This window comes from Macaca thibetana, chromosome 15, assembly GCF_024542745.1.
Source record: "Macaca thibetana thibetana isolate TM-01 chromosome 15, ASM2454274v1, whole genome shotgun sequence".
NCBI classification, from domain to species: domain Eukaryota; kingdom Metazoa; phylum Chordata; class Mammalia; order Primates; family Cercopithecidae; genus Macaca; species Macaca thibetana.
In genome coordinates, this window is record NC_065592.1 from 2685102 (window position 1) to 2704309 (window position 19208).

At 52.1% G+C, this 19208-nt stretch overlaps 1 protein-coding gene across 1 annotated transcript in view; it reads right to left on the minus strand.

Moving 5' to 3' along the window:
* Positions 1-1686: 1686 nt before the first annotated feature.
* UBAC1 (UBA domain containing 1) overlaps positions 1687-19208 on the minus strand; it is a 287889-nt gene continuing 270367 nt past the window's right edge. Inside the window, exons 5-11 of the mRNA XM_050760085.1 lie at positions 16654-16761; positions 15173-15275; positions 14815-14923; positions 13967-14189; positions 8620-8706; positions 7297-7435; positions 1687-2230 (exon numbers count right to left, since the gene is read on the minus strand). Of these exons, the coding sequence (XP_050616042.1) occupies positions 2115-2230; positions 7297-7435; positions 8620-8706; positions 13967-14189; positions 14815-14923; positions 15173-15275; positions 16654-16761 (885 nt within the window). The 3' untranslated portion in view covers positions 1687-2114. The remainder of the gene's footprint in view (positions 2231-7296; positions 7436-8619; positions 8707-13966; positions 14190-14814; positions 14924-15172; positions 15276-16653; positions 16762-19208) is intronic.

The window sequence follows — 19208 nt, forward strand, 5'->3', positions numbered from 1 at the left end:
ACTGCTTGAACTCAAGAGGCAGAGGTTGCAGTGAGCTGAGACAGTGCCACCGCACTCCAGCCTGGGAGACAGAGAGACTCCGTCTCAGGAAAAAAAGAAAAAAAAAAAAAAAAAAGAAACACAGGCCAGGCTCAGTGGCTCATGCCTGTAATCCCAGCACTTTGGAAGGCAGAGGTGGGTGGATCACTTGAGGCCAGGAGTTCGAGACCAGCCTGGCCAACATGGCGAAACCCAGTCTCTACTAAAAATACAAAACTTAGTGAGCATAGTGGTGGGTGCCTATAATCTAAGCTACTGGGGAGACTGAGGCAGGAGAATTGCTTGAGCCCAGGGGGTGAAGGTTGCAGTAAGTCAAGATCACGCCACTTCACTCTAGCCTGGGCAAACAGTGAGACTCCATCTCAAAAAAAAAAAAAAAATTAGACGTTGTGGCGTGCATCTGTAATCCCAGCTACTCGGGAGGGTAAGATTCGAGAATCACTTGAACCTGAGAGGTGGAGGTTGCAGTAAGCCAAGATCAAGTTACTGCACTCCAGCCTGGGAAACAGAGTGAGACTGTCTTAAAAAACCCCGTCTCTACCGAAAATACAAAAAATTAGCCAGGCGTAGTGGCGGGCGCCTGTAGTCCCAGCTACTTGGGAGGCTGAGGCAGGAGAATGGCGTGAACCCGGGAGGTGGAGTTTGCAGTGAGCCGAGATCGCGCCACTGCACTCCAGCATGGGCGACAGAGCAAGACTCCGTCTCAAAGGAAAAAAAAAAAAGAAGTGAGATTTGTGGGCTGGGCACAGTGGCTCACACCTGTAATCCCAGCACTTTGGGAGGCCAAGGTGGGCAGATCACGAAGTCAGGAGATCAAGACCATCCTGGCTAACATGGTGAAACCCCGTCTCTACTAAAAATACAAAAAACTAGCCAGGCATGGTGGCAGGCGCCTGTAGTCCCAGCTATTCGGGACTAGGCAGGAGAATGGCGTGAACCCAGGAGGTGGAGCTTGCAGTGAGCCAATACCGCACCACTGCACTCCAGCCTGGGCGACAGAGCAAGATTCTGTCTCAAAAAAAAAAAAAAAAAAAAAGTAAGATTCGCAACTTTCGAAAAGCATTTTTAGTATTTCTGCCCAAAGAGTTTAAACTAACTTTAGTTTTAAATCTCAACCTCAAAAACAATGAAGAGATCTAGACGTGTGAAGAGAAACATTTTCTGAAAACATTCTTACTGAGCTAAAATACAGCCAGAGCTCTGCTAAGGTTCCCACACCAGTGGGCAGGGAAGGGAAGACGAGGGGCTGGTTCAGGAGAGAAGTTCAAAACAAACAGCTCGCAACTGACTGCTTCCAACAACAACGAGCAGGCTTCACAACAAACAAAACTCATTTTCTCACTTTAAGACACAGGTAATGGTAATGTTTTTTAAAACGAAAAATAAGGAGGCGGCCAGAGGCAGGCAGGCGCTGCCGTGCTCAGGCCCAGCACCTGTGTCCCGGGAATACGGGCTCAGCTCCAGTCCCTTAAATCCAATACAACACGAGGCTTTGCCCACCAAACGACGCCACAAGACCGCCCACATGCTGCGGTGGCCCCGGCGCCCACTCCGGGTGGGAGCAGCGAGCACGGAGCCGTGGGGATGCAGCCTCCCAGGGACGCATGGGCTGCTTCTGCGGCACCAAGAAAAGACCAAGATAGGAAATAGGAAAAGGGATTTTATTAAAGAAAAGTCATCTGTGAGTGACTAAAGTAGCATGCTTGACGTTAACACTCTGGGTTGAAACCTACCTCCGTCAAATAACACGTGGACTCTCCAAGCAAACGTCTATGGGGCAATTCAAGCAGCGACTCAAGAGCCCAGAGGAGCACTGGAGAGGAGGCCATCACTCCACTTCCCAGCACGACAACCACTTTTTTGTAAACACCTGGCAGATGCTAAAAATACGGCTTTACACACGACCGTCACCGAAGTTTATAAGCAATAAGATCAGAGAGCGGGAGCAGCCGCGGCGCCTCTAACAGTCCAGGGCCGAGGTGCTGAAGGTGAGTTTCAGGTTAGGTCCGCTCTGCCCAGTCTCCGGCCGCGCCAGGGGGCTGCTGTGGCCGGACAGCCAAGTGGGACGGTGCCACCTACGTGCGATTTAGCGTCTGGAAGATTCTAGAGATCTGCAGCATGACGGGACCCGTTTCTGGATCATTCATCCACTGGGTGCTGTTCAGCGGGTTCTCTAGCATGTCTTCAAATGCTGCAGGGAAAACAGAGCCAGCCTGAGTGCCCATGCCCCCACTCAGCCAACAGGCACAGGCGTGACTTTCCTCTTCGGCAGCTTCCTAACGAAGAGGGTGTGTCTCCAATACAAAGGCCACACAGAGCTCACTGCTAAGTGTGCACTCTCAGGCTGAAACCCACCCAACTCTGTCAGATGCACCCATCAAATCAGATCTGATCACAAACAATCATGCACTCAATTCTGGCAGGTGGGCAGCATGCCTGTGCATGCTCATGGCACCCACACTCTGGGCAGCTGTCTGGCAGCCGCCAGGGCTCAAAAATCATCTCCCCCAACAACTCCACTTCCAATCCCACCCCGAGAAGGTCAGCAGATGCAGAAAGGACACACAAAGACACTGTTGCAAAGTTAACAACAAACTGGAAAAACGTAATGCTCAGCCTTAAGAAAATTACTTCTTTAAAAAACCAGCGCGTTTAAAATGCAACACACCACTTCTTCAAAATGAAAACTTGGGTTTTAACAGCTTTACAAAACTGTTTCCCCCCAACAGGTGGATTTTAGCGAACAGCTCTCCACTCCACCCACTGTGAAGGAGCACACGTTCTGCTGGCTGCCGGCCCCTCTGCAGGATCGACGGCTCCATGCTGACCTGACACACAGGGATGCACTTCAGCGTAAGTGGCCCCAGGTCTACAGGCTCCAGGGACAGTGCTCACTACAGGATTTCACAGCCATTCACGGCCCAGTAGCCTGTGGCTGAGCACAGAGCTCAGAGTGAACCCGACTTGGCTCTGTTCGTGATCGGAAACAACCCCCAGGCCCTGAAACAATCTCTGGTGTTCTGATTAAAAGTCCCCAAAAACCACTTTAAAATCTCTGAAAAAGCCAGGCGTGGTGGCTCATGCCTGTAATCCCAGCATTTTGGGAGGCCAAGGCGGGCGGATCACAAGGTCAGGAGATCGAGACCATCCTGGCTAACACGGTGAAACCCTGTCTCTACTAAAAAAATACAAAAAACTAGCCGGGCGCAGTGGCGGGCGCCTGTAGTCCCAGCTACTAGGGAGGCTGAGGCAGGATTATGGCGTGAACCCGGGAGGCGGAGCTTGCAGTGAGCTGAGATCCGGCCACTGCACTCCAGCCTGGGCGACAGAGCAAGACTCTGTCTCAAAAAAAAAAAAAGAAAAAAGTCCCCAAAAACCACTCTTAAAATCTCTGAAAAAGCCAGGTGTGGTGGCTCACGCCTGTAATCCCAGCACTTTGGGAGGCCAAGGCAGGTGGATCACAAGGTCAGGAGATCGAGACCATCCTGGCTAACACAGTGAAACCCCGTCTCTACTAAAAATATAAAAAATTAGCCGGGCATGGTGGCAGGTGCCTATAGTCCCAAGCTACTCAGGAGGCTGAGGCAGGAGAATGGCATGAACCTGGAAGGCGGAGCTTGCAGTGAGTCGAGATCGTGCCACTGCACTCCACCCTGGGTGACAGAGCGAGACTCCATCTCAAAAAAAAAAAAAAAAAAAATCTCACAAAAAGTCCCAGAAAGACAATGACAACCTGATGTCTACGAGAACAAACTATAAGGTACGAAACAGCTGTTTCCCACACGCAGGGCGGGGAACTTAATTTCCCATTTCCTCTCAAAAACAGCAAAATAAATTCTGGAAGGATGAAAGAGTTGAACAAAAAGATAAAGAGTTAAATATTAAAAACCACACAGATGATTATTTATCTGAGAATTTAATTTTTTTGGAGACAACGACTTGCTTTGTTGCCCAGGCCGGAGTGCAGTGGCGTGATCACAGCTCACTGCAGTCTTGAACTCCTGGACTCAATGATCCTCCCACCTCAGTCCCCTGAGTAGCAGGGACTACAGGCACATGTGCCACCACTCCTGGCTGATTTTGCTTTTTTGTTTGTTTGCTTTTTTTAGTAGAGAGGAGGTCCTGCTATGTTACCCAGACTGGTCTTGAACTCCTGAGCTCAAGTGATCCTCTTGCCTCAGCCTCCCAAAGTGCTACGACTACAGGCATGAGCCACCATGCCCAACCTGAGGAAGGACTTTCTTCTCTATATCCTAACTTCTGTATGTCAGAAAATGCCACACAAAATTAGAGAGCAAAAACCGTTTACAATACGCAACAAAGGCAGATGTGCTTAACATCCAAGAAGCTATTAAAGAAGCTCCAGGATTAATATTGCAATAGAAAAACAGATGTGCCGGGTGCAATAAATCATGCCTGTAATTCCAGCACTCTAGAAGGCAGAGGTGGGAGGCTTGCTTGAAGCCAGGAGTTCAATACTAGCCTGAGCAAAAAAAAAGAGACCCCATCTCAACAACAACAAAAAAATTAGCTGGGTATGGTCGTGTGTGCCTGTAGTCATAACTACCCAGGAGGATGACTTGAGCCCAGGAGGTCAAGGCTGCAGTGAGCTGTGATTGCACCACTGCACTCCAGCCTGGGTGACAAAGCAAGACCCTGTCTCCAAAAAAAGAAAGAAAACAAATAGATGATATGCATACACAATATGTAAAAGAAGAAATGCAATGACCAACAGAAAAGTAGTCAACATTGCTAATACCAAAAAGAATACAAGTTAAAACAATGGAGGTCTTGTCTATGATATGGAGGTGGGCAAGTGTGTGTGCTGAGGGCAGATCTTGCATGGACAGTGGCGCCATCACTGCACTCTAGCCTGGGTGACAGAGAAAGAGTCTATATCTATTAGAAAAAAAAAAAAAAGTTCTTGGACAGACCCCAAGGCAGCACACACTAATATCCTAAGGTATACAAACAGCTGGAGAGCTAGGAGGAATATGCTTTCAGTGAGAAAGGAATCACTAAGAATAAAAACAAACTCACAAAAGTCCATTCTCAAGTTTTAGAATTTGGGTACAAAGAAGATCCCTACCTCACACCACACACATACTTCTAGGTAGATTATGGACTTAAATAAGAGAAACTTTTAAAATATTTGGAAAAAAATTTAAAAAAGGAAAACATTTCTGACTTTGGGATAGGAGGGTTTTCTTTTTTCTTTTTCCTTTTTTTTTTGAGATTGGAGTCTCGCTCTGTCGCCCAGGCTGGAGTGGAGTGGCACAATCTCGGCTCACTGCAACCTCTGACCCCCAGGTTTGAACAATTCTGTGCCTCAGCTCCGGAGTAGCTGGGATTACAGGTGCATGCCACCACACCCAGCTAATTTTTTGTATTTTTAGTAGAGACAGGGTTTCACGATCTTGGCCAGGCTGGTCTTGAACTCCTGATCTCGTGAGTCACCTGCCTCGGTCTCCCAAAGTGCTGGGATTACAGGCGTGACCCACCACACCCCGCCATGGAAGGTTTTCTTTAAAGCTTCACATCCTTAAAAAAACCACCCTGAAAGATATCAAAACATGGGATTCTGCCCATCAGCATGAGTAAATAAGCCAGAAACTGAACAACGGCATCTGCAGCACAAATAAATGGGAAAAGGGTCAGCATCCAGGAGGTGAGGACCTTTCTGAATGAATAAGAAAACAATCCGGGCCGGGTGTGGTGACTCACGCCTGTAATCCCAGCACTTTGGGAGGCCGAGACGGGCGGATCACAAGGTCAGGAGATCGAGACCATCCTGGCGAACACGGTGAAACCCCGTTTCTACTAAAAAATACAAAAAACTAGCCGGGCGAGGTGGCGGGTGCCTGTAGTCCCAGCTACTCAGGAGGCTGAGGCAGGAGAATGGCGTAAACCTGGGAGGCGGAGCTTGCAGTGAGCTGAGATCCGGCCACTGCACTCCAGTCTGGGCGACAGAGCAAGACTCCGTCTCAAAAAAAAAAAAAAAGAAAACAATCCAAGAGAAAAGAAGGCCAAACACTGAGCAGACGGTCTCTCACAGCCGAGGTTCTACAGATGGCCAATACACTTTTGAAAGAAGGCCAGCCTTCAAGATCAGGGCATGGCCATCACAGCTTCCAGAGACACTTCCAGCCTGCTTGGGTGGCAAAGGCCCTCCCAACATCCCGGAACTCAGCTCCCAGGGACCAACAGGTCTGTAATCCCAGCACTTTGGGAGGCCGAGGCGGGTGGCTCATGAGGTCAGGAGTTTGAGACCAGCCTGGCCAACATGGTGAAACCCGTCTCTACTAAAATACAAAAAATTAGCCAGGCATGGTAATGCACGCCTATAATTCCAGGTTCTCAGGAGACTGAGGCAGGAGAATTGCTTGAACCTGGGAGGCAGAGGTTGCAGTGAGCCGAGATCACGCCACTGCACTCCAGCCTGGGTGACAAAGTGAGGCGCTGTCTCAAAAAATAAAAAAAGGGGGGGGGAACATCGGGAGTGGCACCACATGCAGACAACCCAATGACCCCTGGATTCCCGGTGCCTTCCATCAACAAAATACTCCACAACCCCCACAAAGAACGCAGTCAGTCAGTCACAGAGGCCTGCTTAAAACGTGATTCTACTTACACAAAAGCAGTAACAAATGAGAGATTGTTTGAGGAGACACAAATATGGCAAAACTCTACAGGGAAGCAGAGAGGTAAGCCACGGCCACGGCGACAGCCAGGCTGGAGGGAGGGATGAGGTACGTAGGGGAGGGGCACCCCAGGCCCAGAGCTGAATGGCAGATACACGGCTATTAGTTTTATCCTTCTTTAAAGTTACAACATCATATATACTTTTGCATGTAGGTATCTGACAATAAAAATAAACAATTGCCATCGAAGACCCTGAGGAACAGTAAGAGCAAAAGCCCACACCACGCCTTGTTCTCATGTGAGTTCCTAAGCTGCTGGTGTGGTCTCCACCCCGCTGGCCCTCGGAAAGCCACTGGCACTGGTTTTCTGAAGCCTGTGTCAGAGTCGTCGCGCAGGAGACAGTCACACCACGATCAGAACCTGACCTGTGGGCTCCGTGGTGACGTAGCAGAGCTACACCCGCAGGATGCCAACCTGCATGGCAGGACGTGCTGCCAGCGCACGGCGATCCTCAGCGCTGGATCCTCCGCGTCGCCTCCACAGCACCCGCACGTCCTACGAGGGAACCAGCCAGCCTCCCCGACCCGTGACTTAGCGTAAAGAAGGCGCACATACCTAGCAATGTTTTTGGGTTGGTCAGGCCCAGCTGCACCACCGGGTTATCCAGGATGGCCTGAAAGAGAGGACTGTCGGGGTCGATGCCCTTGTCCAGCTCCTCCGGAGAGGGCTTCCGGTCCCCCAGCAGCCACTCGCACTGCAAAGCCAAGAGCACCAATGTCACTGTTAGCGCCTTCAGTGCCTCTGCAAGACGCCACCAGCAGCAGGCACAACGGCTCCTGCACCTTTCTATTGAGCCCCCGAGGCTGATCTCACTGGAAGGGACCCTACCATGAAGACAAGCCCAGTCTGGATTCACTGCTGTGCATGTCAGACCAGGCCGGACTGAGAAGGAAGAGCTAGTCTGCTTTTCTCTGCAGACGCTGGCATTGCCCAGCTTGCCTGTGGTCCTGTTATGGGCAGTCAGTAGTGCTGGAGCCATGAGGACACAGGCTCCTCATCTCTGTCTTGGAGGTGTGAGCCACCAACTCCACTGGCAGGAGGGATGGTGGGGGGGTGTCGGCCACCACAGGGCCCTCCCCCAGCACAGCTCCATCAGCCCAGCTGGCACACGGGCACAGGACAGGAATCATTCTTAGAGTCAGTTTAATCAGATAAATGGGCTGGGTGTGGTGGCTCATGCATGTAATCCCAGCACTTCAGAAGCCAAAGCAGGAGGATCGATCGAAGCCAGGAATTCAAGATCGGCCTGGGCAACAAAGGGAGATCTCGTCTCTAAAAAACTAAAATCAATTAGCCGGGCGTGGTGGTGCATGCCTGTGGTCCCAGCTATTCAGGAGGCTGAGGCGGGAGGATCGCTTGAGCCCAGGAGATCGAGGCTGCAGTGAGTGTGATCACACTGCTGCATTCCACCCTGGGGGACAGAGTGAGACCCTGACTCCAAAAAAATTTAAAAAAAAAAAAAAAAAGATAAATGAACAAATTACCCATCCATAAAATATGTACATATAAGGCACCCTTTTAAAAAGACAAAGCCTAGAATTCTGTATTTTTACATTTTTATACTGTTTGTGCCATCTATCCTATTATCTCACTTAAAGAGCCACACAGCCGACTGCATGTGAAAATAGGGAAACACACGGCCTCTATCATGCCCGGGGCACTCATGAGTGAGGCTCCCAGCACTCACCCAGCCTGACACTCACTCACTACAGCCGACACTCATTCACTACAGCCCAACACTCACCACAGCCCGACACTCACTCATCACAGTCGACACTCACTCACTACAGCCCAACACTCACCACAGCCCGACACTCACTCACCACAGCCCGACACTCACCACAGCCCAACACTCACTCACCACAGCCCGACACTCACCGCGGCATTCTGTTGGTTGTTGTTCACTCTGAGGGCATCTATCACCTCCTTCTCATCGAATCCCATCTCCATCAGGGAAATGACGGCCTAGAGGACAGCACAGCCGTTAGCTCGCTGGGGGCAGCAGGAGGCCGAGGAACCAGTGCCCTGCGTGCAGAGAGGGGGCCCTGCTCCCCGGCACCCTAGCGGGGGGTGCTCCCAACAGCACTGCGGACGTTCTCCGTCCACGTTCTCTTTCCTCACAGCTCTACTGAAACAGATCTTGGTTTTCAGCATCCTAAAGCCGAAGAAGTGAAGAGTATGACTGTAGTTAGCAGAGCCAGGGGGTCAGTGCAGCTCCCAGGCTTGTCTTCAGGGAGCCACAGGTTGTGGGGAGAAGCCACAGGTTATGACAGGTAGAAATGCATCGCTTATGTGGACATGAGGCAGTCAGGCCAACCTCAGACCCTTTCAGGTTTGTCCCAATGACTGTGTGGATAAGATGTCTCAGCAGCCACTGCAGGTTTACCCCAGAGGGGCTTGTTATCCAAGAATAAGTGGCATTAGAGAAAGGCCACGTCAGTAAATGCAATCTCAATGGAAACAAAAATGTCATTGTAATCCATGAAAAAAGGTTTTATTCAGATTTTATCTTAGAAAAAAAGTCCTAAAACTAATTTTTTAATTTTAATATTGAACAAAACTTAAGCTACAACTAAACATATACTAATTCATTTTTGGGGAAGGGCGTACATTTTTCTGGACACAATTCATGTAACAAGATAATACATCCTTTACTCTGGAGATTTATAACACAATGTTAAAGGGGTCCGTTTTGAAAAAATATAAATAAATAAAAAGAAGGCTTTATCAAAATTTCAAGGGCCTCTCCTAATCCCTGAAAGGTCAGATCCCACTCTCTTGAAGCCCCCAGAGTCCTCTCCGTCTTTGTCAGTTTTCCGGCCACCATAAGGCCATAAGTGTAGGGGTGCCGGCCCCACACAGCTCCCAGCACCACCCAGGCTGACTTCACGCAGCACCGCGCCCCACGGACCGTGCGCGTCCGCAGCCAGTCTGGACTGCATTGTCAGATGCTTTCAAGAGAACCTGGCAGAAAAAGACTTGAGCTGGGGTGGAGCTCAGGAAGGATGCTGGCTGGAGCTAAACTGTGTGCGTGATCAGGTCAAAAGTCCCAGCCAGGCGCACTGGCTCACGCTTGTAATCCCAGCACTTTGGGAGGCCGGGGCGGGAGGATCACCTGAGGTCAGGAGTTTGAGACCAGCCTGACCAACATGGGGAAGCCCCATCTCTACTAAAAATACAAAAATTAGCTGGGCGTGATGGCACACGCCTGTAATCCCAGCTACTCGGGAGGCTGAGGCAGGAGAATCGCTTGAGCCCGGGAAGTGGAGGCTGCAGTGGGTCGAGATCGTACCACTGTACTCCAGCCTGGGCAACACAGTGATACTCCATCTCAAAAAAGAAAAAAACTCCGTATCTTCTATTTATGGTCCTTCCTGAGACACATCCTAACTCCAGGAGCTCCAACAATGAACTTTGGAAGAACTCACCATACAATATTTTGGTATCAAAGTCATATAGAATAGCCTGGAATCTATTGAATTCAAGGACAGGATGCCCTTCTCACTAGCTTCAATAGGAAGCACTCTCCCTCATTTCTACCTCAGCCCAGGAAATGATGCCCCAGTACTCCTGAGGCAACACCTGGCAGCCCCCGCCCTCCCTCCCAGCCCATGGGGGCAAAGACTTGCTTGTGGGCAGCAATGGGAGAGGGGCCTTGCACTCACGGGCTGCAGGACCTCAGGCCCTGCCAGCTCTGCCCCCGGCCGGCAGGTATCCTGTCCACCACTGGAAAGGGAGGGGCAGCAGGAAATCTGTTTTGGCCTCAAGTCAGAGATCTCCAATCCTTTCTCGGTAACGAAGCTAATATCTCGATCTCTACTGGATACTTGCCTGATCTCAAGACTCATACAGAAACCAAAGGGTAGAAGGACTGATAGGCTGGCCCCTCAAGCCTTGACCACCTTGTAACCATTTTCATCAAAGACATTCTACGGAATATTCTGACACAGAGAGATGACAGGAGGGAATGACAATGGGGAAGATCTTAGGAAAATGAGCACGTTAAGATTGTTAAGAATGAGCATATTATTTAACAAAAAGGCTTAAGACGGCAAGAAAGAATATGACTAACAACTTCCAAGAGACCGTGTAGCACCACAACACGGGAGAGTGCAAAGTCCAGCCTCAGCGCACAAGGGACCCAGCTGGAGAGTGGCCGCTCCGCCCGACAGGCTTCCAGGATCAGATGTGAACTTGGCTCCCTAGGAGACAAGCACAACGAGACACACTTTCTGCTAAACCTAGAAATGCTAGATAAAAATAAAACAAAAATGCTTTTAGGCTGGGCACAATGGCTCATGCCTGTAATTCCAGCACTTTGGGAGGCCAAGGCAAGAGGATCACTTGAAGCCAGGAGTTCAAGACCAGCCTGGGCAACACAGGGAGATCCCTATCTGTATAAAATTTTAGAAATTAAAAAATTAGCCCCGTTTGGTGGTGCGTGCCTGTAAGAGCTACTCAGGAGGCTGAAGTAGCATCATTCGAGCCCAGGAGGTCAAGGCTGCAGTAAGCCATGATTGTGCCACCACACTCTAGCCTGGGTGACAGAGTGAAACTGTCTCAAAAAAAAAAAAAAAAAGAGAAACTTTTAAATGCATAGCTAAACTCACAAGAAAGGGATATCCACAAGTGACAAAAACCAAGAAGGAAGAGACAGAAAACTAGCTCTGTGAAAGGGTGTGCACAGGGTCTAACGTCCACACACAGACAGAACGTGCGCCTTGGGCCCATGGGAGGTAGACAGTGGGAAATGAGACCCTTACTGAAAAACGAGGACCCTGAAAAGATGAGAAGATGGACTAGAAAAGCATTTGTCTCAATGGGATCTAACTAAACTGAAAAGCTTCTGCACAGCAAAAGAAACTACCATCAGAGTGAACAGACAACCTACAGAAGGGAACATTTTTACAATCTATCCACCTGACAAAGGTCTAATATCCATCATCCACATGGAATAAACAAATTTACAAGAAAAAAACAACCTCATTAAAACCTGGGCAAAGGACATGATCAGATACTTCTCAAAAGAAGACAGTTGGCCGGGCGCGGTGGCTCACTCCTGTAATCCCAGCACTTTGCGCGGCCGAGGCGGGCAGATCACTTGAGGTGAGGAGTTTGAGACCAGCCTGGCCAACATGGTGAAACCCTGTCTCCACTAAAAACACAAAAATTAGCTGGGCGTGGTGGGTGCGTGCCTGTAGTCCCAGCTACTCAGGAGGCTGAGGCAGGAAGAATTCAGCCTGGGCAACAGAGCAAGGCTCAGCATTACTGATCATTAGAGAAATGCAAATCAAAACCGCAATGAGATACCATCTCATGCCAATCAGAATGATGATTATTAAAAAGTCATGAAATTGGCCGGGCACGGTGGCTCAAGCCTGTAATCCCAGCACTTTGGGAGGCCGAGACGGGCGGATCACGAGGTCAGGAGATTGAGACTATCCTGGCTAACACAGTGAAACCCCGTCTCTACTAAAAAAATACAAAAAACTATCCGGGTGACGTGGCGGGCGCCTGTAGTCCCAGCTACTCAGGAGGAGAATGGCGTGAACCTGGGAGGCGGAGCTTGCAGTGAGCTGAGATCCGGCCACTGCACTCCAGCCTGGGCGACAGGGAGACTCCGTCTCAAAAAAAAAAAAAAAAAGTCAAGAAACAACAGCTGCTGGTGAGGCTGTGGAGAAACAGGAACGCTTTTACACTGTTGGTGGGAACGTAAATTAGTTCAACCACCGTGGAAGACGTGTGGTGATTCCTCAAAGACCTAGGAACAGAAATACCATCTGACCCTGCAATTCCATTACTGGGTATATACCCAAAGGAATAACAGAAATCATTCTATTATAAAGATAAGTGCACACATATGTTCACTGCAGCACTATTCACAACAGCAAAGATATAGAATCAACCCAAATGCCCATGGATAAGAAAAGAAACTGGGTAGGCTGGATAAAGAAAATACGGGACATACACACCCTGGAATACTAGGCAGCCATAAAAAGGAACGAGATCACGTCCTTTGCAGGGTCATGGATGAAGCTGGAAGCCATTGTTCTCAGCAAACTAACACAGGAACAGAAAACCAAGCACCTCCTGTTCTCACTCATGAGTGGGGGCTGAACAGTGAGAACACATGGACACAGCGAGGGGAACACCACACACCGGGGCCTGCTGGGGGCCCGGGGGAGGGAGGGCATCAGGATAAACAGCTAATGTATGCTGGGCTTAATACCTAGGTGATAGGTTGACATGTGCAGCAAACCACCATGGCACATGTCTACCTTTGGAACAAACCTGCACATCCTGCATATGTATCCCAGAACTTAAAATTCAATTAAATTTTAAAAGAAACAAAGAAAAGCGTTTGTCTCCACGGGACCCTGTGCAGGGAAGACCTGAGCTGTGAAGCCGGGGGTTACACTGCAGGACATGAGGGGCAGGGGCCCCACTCATCACCGGCAGAAGCAAACTCAGAATCACCCCAGGTGGATGTCTACAGCCTGGCCACAGGGAACTCCACGGAAGACACGAGCCCCGCAGGTGAGGCCACAGCACAACGTCACGCACCCCAGGGAAACCATCAACGCCACATGTGAGACGAGAGCATGCGGATGGAAGCCCCGACGGAGCGGATCTGCCGTCTGAGCATGTCGGAGAAGACAGAGACCTCTGAGGAGGAAGTAAGACCCGAATCAAAGAACAGGAGAGAGAGGGAAGAACGGGGACATGAGGTGCGGGCGAGGAAGGTCCACACACACAGGCGCAGGGACCCTGCAGCCCTGCAGACCGCGCCATGGAGGCGGGTGGCCAGCCTGAGCGGCCCCTCGTTCACAGACACCCACCACGGCAGATGACCCTCCCGGTCTCTGAGCAGGACCCCCACCCCGCAGACACGCGGCTAAATAGGGGCGGCTTGTGGACATGAGTGGTCAGCAGGAACTGTAAAATGTCGTTTTTCAAAAGGTGACGAATGTGGCAACAGAGAGGAAACTGGGGTGCCTGGATTCAAGCCAGGATAACTTACAGGGGTGCTCAGAAACTCGGGCCGCGGTCCAGGCTCGCCACTTCCCAGGCCCGCCTATAAACCCCCTTCCCCAGCTTCTCTCTCTCCTGGGACATGAGCCGGCTCAGCCCAAGGTCAGCCATACAGCCCCAGCCTCCTTTCCGTGGCGCCACCTCAAGGGAAGACATGGCGACTCTGCCTGGCGACAGGTCTAGTAACACATACCCGAGCATCAGCCCGAAACTCCCTTTTCCTCCGGATCTTCTTGAAGATTTCCGTGAGCTCATCTCTGGCCTCCTCGTCGGCGGTGCCGGCTCCTGCGGCAGCCTCTGGGGCGGCTGCGGTGGCCCCCTCAGCCCCTGAGGGAGCCTGGCCCGGAAGAGGCGTGTCTATGGTCGGATCTTCTGCGTGTTCAATTAGCCACTCCATGGCCTGAGGCACCGACATGCTGCAAGGCAAGAGACTCTTTCCAACACCCCCAGGCTAACGGACCGGGGCCTTCGCCTCCTGTCCATTCCCAAGAGCCTCTGCTATGGTAGTGACTTCTCCAGCATCAGCTGGTGGCCCTTATAATGAGAACCTGAATGAACACAGGTGCAACGGAAGCTCTGGTCCTTGCCTCAGACTACCTTGAGACCCTGGGCAGAAACAGAAGCCCGTCTAAGGAGACGCGAGTGGACCAGGAGGTCTCTGCTGGGAGCTTAGGGATGGAGCGCCCCCGGCTGCCCCTGGATCTCGGATTATTCGTTTTAGATCTGAACACAGAAGCAGGACCAGTAGCTCACACGGAAATCCTGAGAAGATGTTAGAGGCCGTGTTCCTGCTACGAACGGGCTTCACCTTGAGTTCTCATACAACGGCCCAAAGAGAATTTATACAACGACTGCTCTGCCACATTCACCCCCAAAACGCTTTGCAGGCCCATATTTAAGGTACCTCTTGAAAACCCCACACGTTAGAAAAGATTCAGTCAAACAAAGAGTTTAGGGTAGGAGGACGTCACCCACGGTGGGAGCCCCACAAGACCAGGCCCCACGTGTCTCCGGCAAGGGAAGGAGGTGGCCCCCACGCACTGGTTCAGCTGAAGGGCCTTGGTGGCTCTGTTCTCCGGAAAGCCCATCTCCGTGAGCTGCCGCAGGGCGGCCTCGTCCACGCGCTCATCCTCGTCCTCGTCCAGCATCGCTGCGGGGGGAGACGACAGGGCCATGAAGGCTCCAGCCTCAGGCCCAGGGGCCTTATCTGAGCACAAACATTTTCAGGAATGATCTGTCTGAGCTCTGCCTGCCCGCCCTCAGGCGTATCAACAGGAGCTGCCGGTGAGGCAGGCCCCAGGCCCTCAGCACAGAGGTTCTGGTGGTGCGTGAGCTGCAGACGCTCCCCCAGGCAGGCAGCGAACCACGCCTGGAATGCAGCATCAGGGCTGACTCATACCATTCGCCTTCTTAAACAGTTCCACCGCATCTGGGTTCAGTGCTAACAGCTTCTGCGCCACCTCGATGAGAGACACCAAGATCTTCCGGAGTTCTGTCTGGAACTGCAGTGAAAAAAAAGGAGATCAGTTCTCTAAATGTCCCGCAAACCTACTTGGACCTATGGCTTGCTCCCATCCTGGAACTCCGATCCTCAGAGTCGAGATGACACTGCTTTCCTGCAAGACAGCAGGATCAACTGAGGGCAAGGCAGGGGATCGGCAGGGCCAGGGGCCTCCCTGAAGGTGGGACTGAAGCCAGTGGAAAGGGACAGGAACGCCCGGTGACAGTCACTCAGTGCTGGCCTGATACTCAGCCCGTGCCCAGTGAGGAAACCGTAGGTCCAGCCAACTGAAGACCCTCTCTGGCTTCACTGAAGAAAACAGAATCATCTGAGGCTCCACGCCCCTGAGTCTGCCGGCCCCCGGTGGAGGCATGCCTGCCACACAGCGGTGGCCATCACTGTCCTCCCCAGGCAGGACAAGCGGTGGGACGGAACAGAGACGCCCTCCAGAACAGCTAGAGGTCAGGTGTCAGCTGTCCCTTCTCTCACACAAGTGTGAGCCCTGGTGTGGATCCCACACTAGAGAAACACCTCTGAGCTGGACACACACAGGATGGGAGACACACAGGCTGGCTGCTGGGGAAAAGTCACCACGCCCTGGTTGGCACAGAACTCTCTGGAAGAGACCACAAGAGGTTCATTCCTAAAATGAAACAGGGGTTATGGCAGCAGTGCCCTCAGGTCGGACTGGCATCGGATGACGATGGAAGCCAGCCGTCCTCCCACCCCAGCACAGCACGTGCCCCACTGCTGGGGCGTCCACGTGAGCACTGCAAACACTTTTCTTTTTTAACTGACAACGTTCTGATCCAAAATAACTCACGGGTTCAGATTTTTTTTTTTTTTTTCTTGAGACAGAGTTTCGCTCTTGCTACCCAGGTTGGAGTACAGTGATGCGATCTCAGCTCACTGCAACCTCTGCCTCCCGGGTTCAAGCGATTCTCCTGTCTCAGCCTCCTGAATAGCTGGGATTACAGGTGCCCACCACCACGCCCGGCTAATTTTTGGTATTTTTAGCAGAGACGGGGTTTCACCATGTTGGCCAGGCTGGTCTCGAACTTCTGACCTCAGGTGATCCGCCCGCTTTGGGTGCAGAATTCTATCTAAACATTTCTGCCAAACTCAGGGCCGGACTGACGTTTTCCCAGGGGTATCTATCTTTCCAGCCCTGCCTTCAGATGGCTTTCCAACTCTTACTTGGAAATAATTTTTGATTTACAGAAAAATGCAAAACAGTGCAGTCCTATAGACCCCCTCATTGACTTCCCCAAATACTCCTAGAGAATCTCCTCTTGCTGCCCCGCCCTGCGGGAACCCCCCACGGCAATCCCCCACACGGGGACCCCACGCGCCCGCCGCCGCTCTGGGCGGACACTTACATCTCTCATGTTGGTCTGGACCGCGGCCCGGTCCATGTTGTAGGAGGGCAGGTTGGCGGTGGCCCGGAGTATGGCCTCTTTATCTGGAGCTTTCTGGTCTTGTTTTTTCTACACAGAAAAGTAATCAGAAAGTCAGACATGAACGTAACAGCACCAAAAAGCAAGATGATGAAAACTGAACCAGCAGAGCTCTGCCCAGGAAAGACTCCGTCTCCTTTAGGAGCCAGAGGTGTAAACTCCTTGATGAGCTGGGGGAGCCTGGAGAGTTCTGGGCAAGGCCCAGGGACAGCAGACGCGTCCTCAGCGCCTGCTCTGCCGTAAATGAGAGTGAAGCGGTAGGTGAGGGGCAGAGCAGGGGCAAGGGTCACAGAACGACAACCACACGGGGGCTGTGGCAGGGCTGGGGCAAGGGAGGCGACTCCAGAAGAACCACCCAGGCTGCAGCTGAGCCCTGAGGCCAAAATCACCAACTCATCTCTGCTCCTTCTGGAAGCTCCTGACGGGCAGTTACGGCAGCAGAAACTCACGAGAACAAAAGTGATGGGAGAGGAACAGAACCGGAAGAGTGACAGCACATTCTCAGAAGACGGCAGAGGATGAGGATGGAGGGATCAGCGGAGCTACGAAGGCTCAGGCCAAGAGCAGAGCATGGACGCAAGACCATTCCAGCCTCCGAGAACTGCATCGGTGGCAGGGACGGGGAGCAAGACCATTCCAGCCTCCGAGAACTGCATCGGTGGCAGGGGACGGGGAGCAAGACCATTCCAGCCTCCGAGAACTGCATCGGTGGCAGGGACGGGGAGCAAGACCATTCCAGCCTCCGAGAACTGCATCGGTGGCAGGGGACGGGGAGCAAGACCATTCCAGCCTCCGAGAACTGCATCGGTGGCAGGGGACGGGGAGCAAGACCATTCCAGCCTCCGAGAACTGCATCGGTGGCAGGGACGGGGAGCAAGACCATTCCAGCCTCCGAGAACTGCATCGGTGGCAGGGGACGGGGAGCAAGACCATTCCAGCCTCCGAGAACTGCATCGGTGGCAGGGACGGGGAGCAAGACCATTCCAGCCTCCGAGAACTGCATCGGTGGCAGGGACGGGGAGCAAGACCATTCCAGCCTCCGAGAACTGCATCGGTGGCAGGGGACGGGGAGCAAGACCATTCCAGCCTCCGAGAACTGCATCGGTGGCAGGGACGGGGAGCAAGACCATTCCAGCCTCCGAGAACTGCATCGGTGGCAGGGGACGGGGAGCGAGCCTCAGGAGCTAGGACTCCATCCTCCCCCACCCTGCCCTGCGCTCCCCTGCCATCCAGTCCTGCCGGCAACTCCCAGAGAGCTGGGCTTGAGACCCCGGGCCAGAAGCCCTCGGCTCATGAGAGGGAAAGCGGCACCCCCAGCACCCTCGACAGGGAGACCCAGCAGCAGGGGAGTGGGGCAGACACAGCCATGAGGTGGGAGGGGGCAAAATGGCAGGGTCTGCACCCAAAGGGCAGTGCCCCAGCCAGCCACCCAGTCCCAAAGCACTGCTAACAAGATCCAGAGCCTCTGGAAGGTGGCATTCAGCCACAGACAGCCGGCCAGACGTTTGAGGAAAGCTTCCAGAACAAAAGACAAAAACCCAAATAAAAACAGGAACAGGCTGGGCGCAGCGGTGCATGCCTATAATCCCAGCCCTTTGGGAGGCCGAGGTGGGTAGATTACTTGAGGTCAGGAGTTCGAGACCAGCATGGCCAACATGGTGAAACCCCATGTCTAATAAAAATACAAAAATAAGCCGGGTGTGCTGGTGCACGCCTGTAATCCCAGCTACCCGAGAGGCTGAGGCAGGAGAATCGCTTGAACCTGGGAGGTGAGCTGAGATCACACCACTGCACTCAAGCCTGGGTGAGTGACAGTGAGACTCCGACTGAAAAATAAAAGAAAAGGAACAACAGAAAACAGCACAAAGTGAGGAGCCAGCAGGGAAGACGACAGTGGTTATGAGCCAGGACACACGGCCCGCAGAGGAACACACGAGAACACTAGAAGACATCCGAGGAGGAGAACCGGCTTAGGAATTTAAATACGTTACAGCCAGATCAAAAACGCTACAGAATGCTTAGAAGATAAAGCAAGGAACCCCTCAGAAAACAGGCCTGCCGGCCAACTCATAAGTGTTACAGAAAGAGAAAAGAAAACAAGGAGATCAAAAAACCAATTCAGGACATTTTCCAGGACTAAATCTCCCAGAACTCAAACATCTGAATTTCCAGAGTCAATGCGCCAGGAAGAGCGAAGAGAGAAAGACCCGCAGCAGAGACACCGTGGAACATCCCAGAACGCTACAGCACACCAGATGGCAGAAGGTTCTAGAAGGAGCAGAGGAAGGGGAGGCCTCGGCTGGTGCTGGGAGGAGCGGCTCAGAGCTGCCTCGTGTGCTGCACACGGCGGTGCCCCCTCCACAGCTCCTGTGCTGGAATGCAAGGCCTCAAGATGGTTTCTCCTCCCGGGCACTAGAGGAAGTCAGGCTCCACCAGACCAAGGGACAGGTCGAGAAGAACAAGACACCTGGTCCTGC